Source organism: Elephantulus edwardii, unplaced genomic scaffold (assembly GCF_000299155.1).
Source record: "Elephantulus edwardii isolate Elephantulus edwardi_28Jun2011 unplaced genomic scaffold, EleEdw1.0 scaffold00070, whole genome shotgun sequence".
Taxonomy (NCBI): Eukaryota; Metazoa; Chordata; class Mammalia; order Macroscelidea; family Macroscelididae; genus Elephantulus; species Elephantulus edwardii.
This window is the reverse complement of record NW_006399820.1, coordinates 236776-253904: the sequence shown is the minus strand read 5'-3', so window position 1 is coordinate 253904 and position 17129 is coordinate 236776. Positions and strand designations below refer to the sequence as shown.

General features: G+C 39.7%; 1 protein-coding gene across 1 annotated transcript in view; it reads left to right on the top strand.

Moving 5' to 3' along the window:
- The window catches only part of LOC102854814, a 96181-nt gene extending 82976 nt beyond the window's left edge, over nt 1–13205 (top strand). The window contains exons 4-5 of the mRNA XM_006888637.1: nt 1251–1261; nt 12844–13205. Coding sequence (XP_006888699.1) covers nt 1251–1261; nt 12844–13158 — 326 coding nt within the window. The 3' untranslated portion in view covers nt 13159–13205. The remainder of the gene's footprint in view (nt 1–1250; nt 1262–12843) is intronic.
- Nucleotides 13206–17129: the final 3924 nt, after the last annotated feature.

The window sequence follows — 17129 nt, the reverse complement described above, 5'->3', positions numbered from 1 at the left end:
CCTAGAGACTCAAAGAGTAATGAAATTGGTGAATATTCCACATTTCAACACAAGTAACTGCCTAAGGCCTTCTCTGCTTTTGGCCATCTCATTTGAGTCCAATGTTTAAATGTTGGTACAGTGATTCTGTGTATTTCCTCCATCTTCTTTTGATCCTTTCTGGATCATTAAAGATTTTGCTCAGGAAATCTCTAAGTATTTACTGCAACTTGAGACTTGAATATGTTTCTCAGTTCTTTTAAATTGAGAAATGTTGATAAGAGTTCTTCCCTTTTAAGAAGATATGACAAATGCAGCCCTGGGCATGCTCACCAGTTTATACCAGGAAATTTGGAGGACAAGGACAGCTACCCAGCCAACTGACTGGAAGAGATCTGAAAGGTGATCCAATAGAATGTGGAAATTATCAAACAATATCATTACTGTTACAGCAAGCAAAAAACTGCTGATGATCACTCAAAAATGACTAGAACAGTACATAGAGAATTTTCCAGAGGTCAAGCTGGATTTAGAAGACATCGTGGCATGAGGGATATCATTGCTGATCACATAGATCTTGACAAAAAGCTTTATTGACTATGCAAATACACTTGACTGTGTGGATCATAACAAATTATCGGTAACATTGAGATGAATGGAAGTCCCAGAACACTTAATTATGCTCATACAAAATCTCTCCCTAGATCAAGAGGCAATTATGTAAACAGAGCATTTTGATTGACTTCCAATTTGGATTCTATCTCTAATACTATATCTGTGTTCCTGTATTGTCTGCTATATCAGAAGTGGATAGCTAATCCTGTTTCCTAGTCTGTCTTAATCTGAGAGCTCTACTAAAACCTGTCCAACGTGAGTGATACTATTGGCATTTGATACACTAGTGGCACAATTTTCAAAGCACCCACAATATACCTCAGTACAGCATCCTGACAGACAAGTGCTATACAAATTAGAATTATAGCTACAAAGTAATTAATAATATTCAGATCATTCCCCCCCAACACAACAAACTGACAGATAAACAAGCAATAATACAGATATCTAAACTATAACATAATTAGCAATATGCAAATCATTCCCCTTATACAACCACTGATACATCTCTATCAGAAAACCATAAAGACAATCAAGCATTAAAATGTCATGAAAAGAGGACCTCCTTCTCTGACCCCAGCTGAAGTCCTTGATGGAGCAGCAGGATGGAGTTCTAGATGGTGGCACAGAGAATATCTCAGTTCCTTAGTGCTGAGCCGTAGTAGTAGTGTTTGATCCATGACCTGAGAGCCACAAGGACCTCATCCCAAAATGGGAAGAAAGGAAACTCAACCATGTACCTTATGCTTGTGAAGTCTTCTTGATATTGCAGGATGTCTTCTCCATACTTATTCAATCTGTGCTGAGCAAATTATGAAGAAGAATGTGGTATCCGGATTGGAGGAAGATTTGTCAATAATCTTCATTATGCAGATAACACCACCTTGGTTGCTGAAAGTGAGGAGGACTTGAAGTGCTTGCTGCAGATGACCTTAACCTTTCATATAGTCTGCATCTCAATCTATAAGCAGCACCACGAGAGATGGAGAAGATTGGTTCTGTCAACAACTTCATCTTCATCTTCAACTTCTTCATTATATCCACAATCAATACACTTGGTACCAATAGTCAGGAGATAAGGAGACTTGTTGCACTGGGGAAGTCTGCAGTTAGGGACCTCTCCAGATTATTGAAGAACAATGATACCAGTGTGATGACTAAGGTGGTTTTGTTCAGGCCATGTCCTTTTAAATCACGTGGCTATCCTTCTGAGAGCTGGACAGTGAATAAGAATGGCAGAAAAATTATTGATGTATTTGAACTGTGGTAATAGAGAAGAGTATTGACAACTGTGGTGATAGAGAAGAGGGCTGCCAAAAGAGAAAACAGGTATGTCTTGGAGAAGGTGCAGCAAGAGTGCTTCTTGGAGGTAAGACTGATAAGACTTCGCCTGACATACTTTGCATATGTTGCTAAGAGAGGCTATTTATGGGAGTGCAACATCATGCTTGGGAAGGAAGAGAGAAAGATAATGAAAGGAAGATCTTCAACCAGGTGGATTGACACAGTGACGACAGCAGTGGGCTCAGTGTGTCAGAGATTGTGAGGATGGCACAGGACAGGGTTCAGATCTGTTGTTCATACGGTTGCTATGAGTCATGCTCAACATCACCGCACAAGAACAGCAACATGCTTAACAATACCCAGCTGCCACCTCTGCTCTGATCTGGGTCCAGAGTTTCAAACCGCATCTGGACCCTGTCTATATTTCCTCCATCGCTTCACACTCTGCATCATCTACCACTGGAAAGGTTTTATTAGATGCTGTTGAGTTATCTCTGACTCATAGCCACGCTACACGTACGATAGAAAGAAATACTGACTGACCTATGGGGAAAATCCAATCCATTGCTGTTCTAGAACCACTTATACCTAACCCTCTAGTAGATTCCAGAGACTGTAAATCACACAGAAGGATATTGACCATCTTTCTCCTGCAGAGCTGCTGGCAGCTTTGAACCACCAGAAAGGCGCTTGCTGCTTTGAATTAGCAGCACAATTTTATAGACTACACAACCAGAGAACTCTTATGGAAGAGGAAATCTTCAATTAGGAAGATTCTTTTTAAAAGCAATCAGCCTCTCCAGGAACACAACCTCTATACCCCTTCTAGAGATTGTGAATGTGCATTCAGACATTTCTTCCCTTTGACTTCCCCATGTGATATCTAGTAACTTATCTGCAGGGGAGCCCTAAGGTCTCTTCTTTCAGAGGCTGAACTGGTGTGTATGTGCAGTTCTGAATGCCTCCTTCCCATCAGATCCATGGATGTTAATGATAGATTTTAGCAGGAATGAGAAAGGAGTTTCTCTAGGAGGTGTCTTTTTCTAATTTGTACAATGATGCCCTAAGAGTTTCTTTTTTTAAAAAAAATTTGAGATTGTAATGGAAGTTTATAAAGAACTTGGATTTCCATTCATTCATTGTAGCACATTTTTTCCCCTGTCCCTCTCTCTGCCAGTTCACTTCAAAACAAAACAAAACAAAACACAAAAAACACTCAACAGTTCTTTCATTGTTATACAGTCCTCTCCTCTCCTTAGCCACTTGACTGTGCAGCTCTTATTCTGGGCTCTTGTCATGTCAGTAATACTTAATCATATATTCCTTTTATACAGTTCTCTTCCTTGTCTGTGTCAATGCTGTATATATTATTTGTTCTCTCTTTTCTTAAAAAAGGGTTTTCTTGATTAATGATGTGTGCATTAGCAATGTCTCTCCTGTATGCTAGTCCTGCAGGATTATACTGATTTTTTTACCTGGTTTCTGTCAGCATGCTCTCTTCATTCTGATAGTAATGATGTTCTTGATGATAATGTGGCTAACACTTATAAAAAGGAACTCTGGTAGCACATGGTTAAGCTCTTACCTGCTACCTAAAAGAAGAGATGGGAGTCTGTTTCCATAAAGTTTTGCTCCTTGGAAATTCTATGGGATAGTGTAATCTGTCCTGCAGGATGGCATCCAATAGCAATGTGTTTTGGGGAAAACACTTAGATTTTAAAAAGCCAAATGCATTTACTTGGTGCCTTGCCTTATTCTAAGCACTTATATGTATTATCTCATGTAACTATTATAAGTTTTGTGTGATAGTTCTGTGACTACTCACGTTTTTTTTAATAAGCAAAATACAGTGTAGAGTATCTCACCACTTCCTAGGGATAGAAGCAGGCTTTGAACTTGGTCAGCCTGTCTCTTTGATCCATTTCTCATACATATTCAGAAGGTTCCAATGCTTCGAGTAATCCAGAAAGAAGAATGCTGATTGGTATGGGTGAAATATAAGAAGTATTTTCTGCATTTAGCAGGTGCAAATAGTTTGTGCTGGGCTCCTAACCAAAAAGCTAGTGGTTTGAATTTACAGCAGCACCATATAGACACAGCGATCTGGTCCTATAAGGATTATAGCACAAAATCCTATGGAGCTCAGTTCTACTCTCTCATACCCAAGGTCACCAGGAGTCAGAACTGATTTGACAATTGGATTAATTTCTTGCTCTTCAACTCATTTTTTTTCTCTTTTTCATACTGTTTCTTCTCAGTGGACTTGACAGAAATGAAGGGAAAACAACAGAGAACAACCTACTGATTATCACCTTCCTTATGATACCCTGATGGAAGGACCCTGGACTTAGACATCTTTATTTCTCTGTTGTCATTGCCAGCACCTCTTCAGTCCTTGGACCAGGGATATAACTGGTGTACGTAATTGGTGTATGGTCTTTCTTGGCCAGTGGCTTTGGAGTTGGAAAATTCCTGGTGGCATTTTCCACAACAAGCCGGGGAACCCTCTCTCATTAAAGACTGTGAAACTGAAGTCACCATGTGTCCTTGAGGATGTCCCAGACATCTTAGAGTTGCTGGAGTTCCAGGTTTCATACCCATCCATGTCTATTTTAAAAGAAAGGAAGAATCTAACTAAGACAGTAGGTTCTTGGAAAGTGCTGTCTACACCAAGAGGTCATGATGTCTGCCATAGTGGTACAAAACATTCTTTCTTGGAAGACACGTGCCTAGGAGACCAAATACAGCTCAGATGGTTGCTTGACAGTGTTATTGATTGCATTATTTCCCCACCCCTTCACCCTCTGCAAAAAAAGATATGTTCAAGTCCTAACTTTGTACTTGTGAATGAGCCTGTTTGAAAATGTTTTCAGTCAGTCTAAATTCATACTGAAGTAAGATACTTCCTAATCCTAAGTGACTGACCACCATCTAAAAATAAAAATACATTGACACAGGAATGTGATGCTGCAGCTGCAAGCCAAGGAAGGCTTAGAGCTATTTGAAGCAGGGAGAGAGGTATTAGAACAGGTAATTCTTTTAAAGGTCAAGAAGGAATCAACATGGCCGACATTTTTATCTGGGACTTTTGATCTCTAGAACTATTAGACAAAAGCTTCTATCCTTTGTAAGTCACTCATTTTGTGGTACTCTGTTATGATAGCCTTAGGAAATGAATAGGTTGTCATTCAATTTGAGCCAAAGGATCTCAAGCATTTTTTACAGCTTGTTCTTTTTTTGTGATTGTGAAAATTATGTAGAAAATAATTTGTGCTCATTGTAAAAAAATCTGGAAAATGAATGAATTAAAAACTATCACAGTGATAAATTCTACTAACATTCTATATTGCCTCTCCACACTATTTCTGTATTAAAAAAAGATTTAAAATACTTATGTTAATAAATGTGCACGTGGGTACTGCATAAATTTACTGATAGGTACTTGTCCTTATGTGTGTGTGTGTGTGTGTGTGTGTGTGTGTGTGTATATCTATATATATATATATATATATATTACTTCAGCATTAAAGCATTTATACTGCATATGTTTCATGTTGTTTATGGACTATTTTTATTAAACATTAGTAATTGAATTGTTTTCATATGCTCTAGAGACACTAACATCTATGTTGTAACAACACACTGATGATTTTTAAACCCAAACTAAGCTGGCAGGACATTGTCCGATTCTTCTTTATCTCATATATTGTATTACCTCATAATGGAAAAGGAACAACACAGGAGGCAATGGTTTGTTAAATATTGTTTTTATTTCACAAAGGCTGAGATATGTGAAAACATCTTAATCTTCATCGGAACACTCTAACAGCTATCAGCACTTAGGGCCTATTAGCATTTTATTTAAATAGAAGTTATAAATCTTCTTCTCGTTTTAGTTTAATTTTCTGGCCTACCCATCAATTTTTAAGGCAAACCACATCTGAACAAAAAAAAAAAATTAAAAAAAAATCAAAGAATACCTACATTTAAAATTTTGTGTTTCATCTTCTAGCAAAACCACCCATAAACAAGAATTACTGGGTAAAGAAAGAGTGACATCTGGTGGCCATGGGTGAATGTGTAACAGTGGTCATGTGATGAATTAGCTTTAGATGCTATGGAATTCTTGGGGATTTGTTTTCCTTTCCTTCAGCCTCAATTTGAACTCGCACAGGAGTAATTGATGATCTGTTCCACAGTCAATACTTGGCCTTGTTTTGACTGCTGATATTGAGCTTCTCCAACAATTCCTCCCACAGATGTAGTCAATCTGATTGCTATGCAGTCCATCTGGTGAGGTCCATGTATAAAGTCACCATTTGTGGTTTGTTTTTTTTTTAAAAAAGGTATTTGCTATAAATAAATCATTGAGCATACAAAATTAATTCCGTCTCCAGCCTCATTTGTATCACCATGTTCAACTTTCCGGCTACCATTCCTTATTCATTATTTCCAACTTCTGTAGTCCAGTCACCAGTTATCATTAATGCATCTTGATTGAATGGTCAATTTTAGGTTGCAAAATTTGGAAGAAATTCTTAATTTTGTACTCTTTGGCTCTAGCTTTTGGTGGGTATATTTAAATAATTTTTGTATTAAAGGTCTTCCTTGTATGTATATGGATAGTATTCTATCACTCAGAACTTGAAGCTGTCTTTTTAACTATGAATGCAACATCATCCTCAGTTTTTCATTCCTGGCATGATTGCTTAATTAACTCTTCTCATCTGGAATAGTAAGATTAAGCTCTGGTGGTTTAGTGATAAGGAATTGTGTTGCCAACTAAAAATCACATAGTTCAAATCCACTTCTGAAGAAAGAAAGAGAGAAAGACAGTCTAGACCCTTACTATTTTAGGGAGATTTGCTGGACTAATGGTAAAGAGCTGTGTTGTCACCCTAAAACCATGCATCTTGAATTCACCAGTTGTTCTGCAAGAAAAAGATAGACAATCAACTCCTGATTGCATGGAAGTTCTGGACTATAGGACTTACTAGATTAGGATGACACAACATTGTTGCTGAAACCAAGGAGGACCTCAAGCATTTGCTGCAGAAGTTCAAGGACTGTAGCCTTCACTATGGGTTGAAGCTCAACATCAAGAAAACAAAAATTCTCACCATTGGAATAATTAGCAACATGATAGATGGAGAAGAGATTGATATTGTTAACAGCATCAGCTTGCTTGACTCCACAATCAATACTCTTGTTACCAGTAGCCAGGAAATCAAAGGATGAATTGCAATGGAAAAGTCTGCTTTCAAGGACCTCTCCAGTGTACTGAGGAGCAATGATGTCAACCTAGAGACTAAGGCCCAATCCAAGACATGGTCTTCACAATTACTTGCTATGCATCAGAGATCTGGACAATGAATAAGGATGATGATAGAAGAAATAATCTATGCCTTTTAGTTGTGGTGCTGGAGAAGACTATTGAATATAGCATGGACTGCTAGGAGAATAAACAGTTCTGCCCTGGAGAGGGTGAAACCAAGCTGCTCCTTGGAAGCAAGCATTTTGAAGCTCCATCTCACATATTTTGGGCACATGGCCAGGAGGGACCAATTCTTGGAGAAGGACATCATGATTAGAAAGGGAACATGTAGGAGATGAAGAGCCCAGTTGAGATGGAGTGAAACGGTACCTGGAGTAATGTGGGTAAGTGTGTCAGAGACAGTGAGATTGTCTCAGGATAGTAGAGCATTCAGAGCTATTGCATATGGGGTCACTATAAGTCCCAAACTACTTGATGGCATATAAGAACAACAATTAGGTTTCTTTAAGGGCAGGATGCAGTTATTGTATACTAAATTAAAAGAACAGATAAAGTTCTTTTAAAGGAGTTGTGTGATGACAGGCTGTAGGGGTTTGGGGGGAAGGGATTAAAGGGATAAGGATAGCTAGCTCTGTTGGCCAGTGGCAAGAAGCTGTACTGCAATCCCAGTCCCATGCAGTTCGAGTCCACCAGCTCCAGAGGAGAAGGACTAGCAATCCCCTCCTGTGTGATTTCTGCCTCTGAAACTACCAGCCGCCTCCCTGAGGGTCAGCTATGAATTGTTCCAGACTTGACAGTACACAACAAGAAAAACAAAGGGATAGGGTATTGTTTTTGTGAAATTCTCTTTTGAATATTCTTTTAAATATATCTGAATAGCAGTGTCATGTTTGGTAAATGCTGAGGATCTTGTGTCCAGAACTATAGGGTTTACAAGATGATTAGTTAGAGGGAGTGTTGAAATGTTTAAAGGAGTAGGTAGAATAGGTTAACTGTAGAATAGAATGGTGTAGGGGTACAGAAAGTAAGGGTTGCTTGTAGCTTGACTGTGATATCATGGGAAGGACCAGAAATGAGTGGGAGAGAAAAAAAACACACAACCATATATCTGGACAGTGCACTGTAAAGGGGCCATGCACAAACATTGGGAGCCTTGACTATACCCACACCTGACATTTTGGAGGCTTATAAATTTAAGAAGGGTAAAGTAGGTTGCTCCAGTATCAATAAGGAATGAAATTGGTTTGCCTGCTTCATCAGGGTTACGGCTCAGACATGGTGATGGTGTTCAGGCATCTGTGCCCAAGCACATTTAATTTTCAGCAGCAAGGCTGATGAGGCCTAGAGGAGCATCTCTTTCTCTGTTGTGCAGGGAGGTGTGGCCTGTCTGCAGTCTGACTTCCAATGTGGTCCTAAGAAGGCAGGGCTTGAATGGAGGTTTAGGGCAATGCTTTCTTTGCCCAGTGTCCGCTCTGGCAGCACTTCAAGCAAGGACCTGGTGGATGTGCCTGGGCTCTGAGCCATGTAAAGGTTTTGGATACTTATTTGGGGGTTTTCTGAGAGGAGAGGCCTCTAATAGCGGAGGCTAACAATTGGAGCCTTTTGTTGTTTGGACTTTTGCCTCATCTTTATTATTAAAAACTTTAAAGACTTGATTTACTGAGTCTTACTGAGGGGTTTGAAGGCCTTCTTCTAGTTTTTATAGTTTACACCTGATGTCAGGTTCTGATTGAGAAATGAGCCTGAGATTCAAAACTATTTTGGAGACTAGTGGGGTCAATATTGATGTATTTTTTTAAAAGCTGCCATAAGGCGGAGCAGGAAGGTGGCAGGGTTTTCATGTTGTTCCTGAACATCCTCAGAGAGATTTTTTTAAATTTTCTTGCTATATAAGAAAAATTGTTTTTTAGTCCTCCTATCAAGCAGGAGCTTGATACACAGCCTACATCTATTGTCTCCCTCTCATTAATGTTTTTAATTTGCTTTTGTTTTTTCCTTGTTGTGTACCAGTCAAATCGGATAGATCTGAATGGCACAGGAGAAGATTGCCCTGCTTTCTTCAGAAGAGTATTTACTGTATTCAAACTGCTTGTCTTCAAGATTGCAGGGCAGATTCTTGCTACTAGGCCATCAGAGTTCCCTTCCTTTTGGTAATCTTAATGAGGGTTTTCATCTGGGACAGCTTCAGTCCTTACTGGGAGGTCAGGGGCCTCACAGCTGAATTGATCCTCTTGGTTTTAGGCCTCCACCACACTTCATTGCTTTCCTCTGGGGTTATGATGTAGGAAAGAATGACATATAAGTCATTCCATGTGCAAGTCATAGAATTAAGTTAACCATTGAATTCTTTAAGGAAGGTGGTAGAGTCATCAGTAAATGAGCCCAACCCTTTTTTGATTTGAGAAAGATCTATGAGAGAAGTGGGGGTGAACCCTAACTATTCCCTCAGCTCCTGCAACTTCTCTAAGTGGGTATTCAAAGAGAGCTTATAGAGGTCTGGTAAAACTAGGTTCCAAGGGGGCGAAGTTGGGGTTTTGGTATACATCTGTATAGAATGCAGGAGGCTGAAGTAGAAGGTGCCTGTAGGAACAAGAAGGGGGCAGGCCAGCAGGATCAAAAGTAGAACAGAAGAAGATTCATCAGTAGGGAGGGGTTTGGGAGAGATTTAATGCAGGAGGAAAATTTGGTAGGGAAAGCAGGAGTTAGAGAGTTCTGTGTGTGTGAGGGCGAAGAAGGCCTGGACATAAGGAACTTCAAACCACTTCTGTTATCATTTGAAAGAATTGTCTAAGTCAATTAAGATATTAAAATTAAAAGCACTATTTTTAGGCCATAGTGATCTATTGTCCAACTAAGGCACTTGGATCACAGGTCTGAAGACACACTGACAGTTCAAAGGTTTTTGAGGGGGTATTCAAGTGGGGTGCTGTTGGAGGGAGGTTTATATGCAGAAATTTTTGGCGGGTTCAGCAGATCACATAAGAAAGTGTTGGTTGTGCAGTATTCTGTTGATGTCTTTTTCTTATCTTGCAGGTGTAGTCTTAGTTGACCTCATTTTACTGTAGTATTCCTGGAATGTCCTGTGTTGTTTTTTTTTTTGCCATTTCAGCTTTCCACTAGTAGTTGAACAGGCAAGAACCAGGGTGAGGGCTTTATCTTAGAAGTAGAAATTCTAGCGACAATGGGACCATTTTCGTTTACCTAGCAATAATATGTTGTTTCTTTTCACTTGGATGCACAAGCAACATGGTAACAGCAGTCAAAAAATCAAAACATGTTGCACTTGGAAAATCTGTTGTTAAGGACCTCTCCAAAGTGAAAGAGCAAGGATATCAGTTTGAAAACTAGGGTGCACCTGATCGAAGACATGGTATTTCCAATTATTTCATATGTATCAAAAAAAAAGAGACAATTAATAAGGAAGATGCCTTTGAATTGTGGCTCACAAAAATTATCAAATAACATAATTGTTAAAAGAATAAGCAAATCTGTCTTAGAGGAAGTACAACAGAGTGCTCATTGCAGGCACAGATGGTGAAAGCTGGTTTCACATACTTTGGGAATGTTGTCAGAAGGGGCCAAACCTTGGGGGAAGGCATCATGCTGTGAAAAGTAGAGGGTCAAGCAAGAGACAAAGATCTTCAACAAAATGGATTGACACTGTGATTGTAACAATGGGCTCAAGTATATCAGAGATGGTGAAGATGATGTAGGATAGGACAAGATATAGATCTATTGTTCATAGGGTCACTAAGTTGTAGTCAATTCAATGGTACCTAACAACAATACACAGTTTAATTTCTTGACTGCTGCTTTCATGGGTATCATAGGAGTGTCATAACAACAGAGAGATCTAATTGAAGGAGGAGCAAGCAATGGTGATAATTTGGTACTCAAAAGACCTTGAAAAGAAAATTGAAGTTTTAGCAAAGATATATCGGGTAAAATAAAATTGGGGAAAAGCCCACCTAGACTTTCTTTTTTAAATGAAGATGGTATCTGCTGGTGTATGTTGGTGTGTCACACACTTTGTCTTTTTTGAATGAAAATATCATTTTGAATATATCGTACTTATTTCCATAAATTAAAATGCATCTTGATATTTCAGAGTTTTTACTTAAGGTGTCAATTTTCGCACTTATTCTCTACAATATTTCACATCCACTTCTAGCTAAATCTTTTACATGGTTTGTGTCTGTGGTGGAGATGAGCAGAGAGAGTCTCAAAAAACCTTATTACTGTCAGTTGAAACTGTCTCATAACTGATCCTCCAGAAGATTTTCAGAGAGTGTAAATCTATAGGAGGAAGGACCATCTTTCCCCTCCAAAAGCACCAGATGGATTTGAACTGCCTGCCTCTGTGTTGACAGCACAACTCCTTACCCACTAAACCATCCAAGAGAGGGTCAGAATCTTGAAAATTCTCATCCTCCGGCTTGAACAATGCAAGTGCTTAATGATTTCAAGTGTATCAAAGATCATATGCCATCTAAAACTTTCCTTCCCTCTTCCAATGTCTTACTCATTGACTATATGTTGTCTTCTCTTTCTTTTCTAAAAAGTAATTGTTTTATCTCAGGCCATAGACTCATTCTATACATTCACAATAGGCACTTAATAAATTTAAAGACGTCTTTTGAAAAACCTCAACAGAATGATTCTTAAAAGGTGCAACAGGATGCTAAGACAAATGTGATTTGAGAGGTCTCTTCAAACCAGTCAAATCCATTCACCTACTTTGGACTTCCCCCTACTCCCCACCCCATAGGATTAGCTCTGTTTTAAACACCAATAATCTTATCAAAGGCCTCCCACAGGCATACCCTATAGGCTTTGTATGACCTTAATCGAGTATTAGCCCTACCCTACAATTAATCCCTAACTATGAAAGCTGAGTTCTCTCTCTAAAACTGGAGCCGTTTGAAAAGGGATTAAAAAGGAGAGAAGCAAAGCTTGTTGACTGTGGTTGCCTGTAGGCAGATCAAACAAGGGGAAGTCAGTTTAGAATTGAGTCGGAACCACTGAATATCCAAACTGACTAAACCCTTCTCTCCTAGATATTAAGAAATTTATTTAAATTAAGATACTGCGGTAGAAGAGGAAGAAGTTCACAATTACAAGATTTTAATACCGTATTCTTTATCTTTGTTTGGCTTCCCGACCACAAAACTTTAAGAGCTTCAGGAAAAGGAAAGACTCCTTTATGGCCAGGTTTATAATTTCTCAGACATGAAGAAATTGTCAAACTGGAATAGGATTATCGGAGAATGACAGGGATATTCCTTGATTTGTAATTTTCCGCTCAAGTTTTCTATTTACCAAAGGAAAGCCATTATGTCCGTTATTACGTAGTAATAAATTAAGGCTCTTTCCTCGGTGTTGATGAACTGATGAAAATACTTTCGACTTGCCAATGCGCGTGGACAAATCGATTAAGACACTACGCAAACAAGCTTTTCAGCAGGATGAAATCCTGAGCCATCCATTTAACCCGTCCAAGGAAGTGCAAGGTTTCATTGGCCAATCAAAACACTGAAAACAAACCGCCTGCCTTTCTTTAGCCTTCCCCTCCCTCATTTTGATGACCTAATTTGGGGCGGGAACTCCACTGGCGCTTCGAGTTTTCAACTAGGTCCGCAAGCCTATTATTTAAGGACTTGCCACAAACGGACGTTATCTTCTCAGTTGAGAACATGTCTGGTCGTGGGAAAGGAGGGAAAGGTTTGGGCAAAGGAGGCGCTAAGCGCCACCGTAAAGTGCTCCGAGATAACATCCAGGGCATCACCAAGCCCGCCATTCGCCGCCTGGCTCGGCGTGGCGGCGTCAAGCGCATCTCCGGCCTCATCTACGAGGAGACCCGCGGGGTGCTGAAGGTGTTCCTGGAGAACGTAATCCGGGACGCCGTCACCTACACCGAGCACGCCAAGCGCAAGACTGTCACCGCCATGGACGTGGTCTACGCGCTCAAGCGCCAGGGACGCACCCTCTATGGCTTCGGAGGTTGAGTAATCAGTCATAACTACCAAAAAAAAGGCCCTTTTCAGGGCCGCCCACTAAGTCACTTAAAAGGGCTGGCTTGCATTGTATACACTATCAAACACGAGTATTGCAAACTTAACAAGGCACGGGCCTAAACTCTTGCGGACTAGCTGGTGCAGTCTAGTACAAAGGGTTTATGTAAATTAAGGCTCTTAAGGAGTAATCTCCCATTGGACAGTTTCAGTGTTTCAGAAAATGACAACGTGAGGAATAGACAGGACGGAGGTATTCCGAAGTCGCGTTTCCATTGGCTTAAACAACTAAGGAAATGAATGTACAGCCTTCCGTGGTTTTCTACGGTTTTTTAACCCTTTGAGTAGCAGAGGAAATCTGGCAAAGGTTTCTCTGGACAATCCACAGACTGCTAAACAAGAGAGACAGTCCGTTCACCCTTAGAAGTGAGTCAACCCTCTGCTAGGAACATCAGTCAGGCAAGTTGATTTTTTTCAATTCACAACTCCGTCTGACAGGAAAACAATGTCACAATGTCCAAGGAAAGCACGGGCTGGGGTGATTGGAATCGTGTTACTTTTACCACAGTTTAATTTTTTGGGAGAGTTAATTTTGGGGGGAGGGGGGTTGAAAGTCCAAATCGAGAAATAAATTTACAAAGGCCAGATCCTTCAAAGCCAAATATTAAAATGGAATATATTGCTTAACATGAGCATTTTCAAAGTCACCCTAATACCAAACCCTCAAATGAGCACTTTGCTGGCAATGGTGATCAGCCTGCTAACCTAAAATTTGGTGATTCAAACCAACCCAGTGGTTCAGCAGGTAAAGGCCCTGGCAATCTGCTTGTTAGAAGCTTTCGAGTGTGACTCATAGCAACCCTGTGAATTACAGACCTGAACCCTACCCTATCCTGTACCATGCCATCTCTGATATTCCCAAATGTGGTGTTGTAGTCACTGTGTCAATCCATCTTGTTAAGAGTCTTCCTTTCTTTTGCCAAGCTTTCCTTGCACAATGTCTTTTTCCAAGGGCAGGTCTCTCCCAATACTATGCCCAAAGTATGGGAGAGAGTGTCATCATCGTTGCCTCTAAGGAGCAATGAGATTGCACTTCCTCCAAAACAAATTTGATTGTTCTTTTGGAAAGATATCCGTTACTCTACTCCAACATTACAATTTAAAAGCATTGGTCTTTCTTATTCTTTTTTTTCAACTTCTAGGTGCCTAGGAATCAATTGAAAATACCATGACTTGCAACAGGTGGACCTTTGTCTTTAAAGTTATCTTTGTTTTTTTATCTCTTTAAAAAAGGTTCTTGGCAGCATAATTCTCCAATGCAACACATCTTTTGATCTTTTTGACCATGCCTATCATAGGTGTTGGTTGTGGATCCAAGCAAAATTAAATCACTAGCAACTTCAATCTTTTCTCCATCTATCATGAAGCTGTCTCACATACTTTGGGCATGTAGCCAGGAGGGACTGTTCTTTGGAGTGGGACATGCTTGAAAGGGTGGAGAGACAGCACAGGAGAGGAAGACCATGGACTAGATGGATTGCTACAGTATCTGGGGCAATGAGGGTAGATGTGTTAATATCAGGGAGATTAATTGGTTCAGGATAGAGCAAGCTTCAGAGCTATTGTACATAAGGCCGCTATGAGTTCCAGGTGATTCGAGAGCATATAACAACAGCATAGGTCAGTAGAAGAGATCTAGCATTGTAAATCTTTCCAGAAATAGACTCTTGCACCTCTCTGGAACCACCTACCTTTCCATTATTAGACAAGTGACTAACCATTGTACCATCAGGGCCCCTCTATGCATTTTGTCATTCTCCTCTGTCACACAGTCACTGTGCATCAAAATAAACTCCCAAGGCATCTAACAGGAGTAGTATGGATTTAAGATTCCAGGTTCATCTTTTGAATGGCAAACTACTAAATTAATCAAAAAGTTAAACTGTCAGGTGTCCTTCAGTTGAGGATGATTCATGGGATCCCTGTGAACAAAAGATCTGGACCCAGTCCTGTCCCATCCTCATCATCTTTGACACACTTGAGTCCATAGGTGCAGTCTCTATGACACTCATTTGTCAAGGATCTTCCTCTTTCTGATCTTCCACCTTTTCAAGCATGATGTCTTTCTCCAAGGAAGAGCCTCTCCTAACAATATGACCAAAGTATGAGACAAAACTTTGTCATCCTTGCCTACAAAGAGTACACTGGCAGCACTTTTCCAAAGACCTGTTTATTCTGTTGGCAGTCCATGCAATAGTCAGTGTTTTTCTCTGACACTACAACTCAAAGGCATCAATTCTTCTGCCATCCTTCTTCATTGTCCAGCACGCAGATGCATATTAAGTGACTGAAAAAGCCATGACCTGAATCAGGTGCACCTTCATCTTCAAATTGGCATCATTACTCCTCCTTAGTAATTTGGCAAGGTCCCTGACAGTGGATGTTTCCAATGCAATCTGTTTCCTCTCCTGACTGCTGGTACCAAGGATGTTGACTGTGAATCCAAGCAAGATGAAATTGTTGATGATTTCAATCTTTTCTCCATCTCTCATAATGTTGATTATCAGTCCATTAGTGAGGATTTTTTTTGTCTTAATAATCTTTTAAGATGCAATCTATATTGCAGGCTGAAGTCTTTGCTCTTCTGAATTTTAAATAATGTTAAATTACCAATTAAGTGAAAAGTTAAGTAAACATTGTTTAAAAGGCCCTAACAACTAAATTTCCATGAAAATGTTGTTCTGCCTATAGAACATTTTGATAATCTGATGAGCATATAGATTCTTTTAAGAAATAAAATATATAGCATCACAATTGCATTAAACCAAATATATTACCACATTAGGGTGTTGTTATGTGCCGTTAAGTCAGAACCAACTCACAGCTGGAGGGTGTTTCAAAGTCTGTAAATCACTCAGGAAGATACTGGTCATCTTTCTCCCACTGTAGCCAGCGGATTCTATCTGCTTGCCTTCTGTTTGGCACAACTGAGTTCAGTATAACTGCTTTTTAAAAAATTGACAGTAAAATATAAACTTAATAATTAGACCACATTTTGGGAATAGCATTGATGGTAATCAACATTTCAAGTTTCTTTCCACAGCTATAAATGGAAAATATTTTCTACAGGTTAGTGATAGATAATAGAAAGAAATGCTAAGTTGGTTGTTGTTGTTGTTGTTAAGTGCTGCCAAGTTGACTACAATTCATAGCGACCCTATATGAACAACAGCTTTGAACCTTGTCCTATCCTGAGCCAACCTAGCCATCTATGACAAACCTGACATCATTGCCACAGTTACTGTGTCAATCCCTCTCATCCAAGGTCTTTCTGTCCTGCACTGACCCTCCATCATTCCAAGCATGATGTCTTTCTCCAAGGACTGACCTCTCCTGACAACATGCACAAAGTATGTGAGATCAAGTCCATTGCCTCATCAGTCCATGTATGTTCAATACTCTTCTCCAGCACCACAACTCAAAGGCATTGATTCTTATTCTGTTATCCTTAGGCATCGTCCAGCTCTCAGATGCATAGCAAGCAATTTAGATGAGATACACCTTAGTCTCTAGATTGACATTGTTTCTATTTAGCACTCTGGAGAGGTCCTTAACAGCAGATTTTCCCAGAGCAACATATCTTTTGATCTCCTGACTGCTGACCAACGGTATTGATTGTGAATCTGAGTAAAGTAAAATTGTTAACATCAACCTTTTCTTAATCATGATACTTCTTACTGTGTAGATCGTAACAAACTATGGGTAACATTGAGAAGAACACTTAATTGTGCCCATACAAAATTAATACATAGACTAAGAAGCTGTTGTTCAAATGGAACAAGGGAACACTGTATGGTTTAAAACCAACAATCCCAGAGGCGAACGGTTCGAATCCACCAGATGCTCTGCCGGGGAAGGAGGGACAATCTCCTCCTGTACCAGTCAGATCTGATTTGACAGTGCAC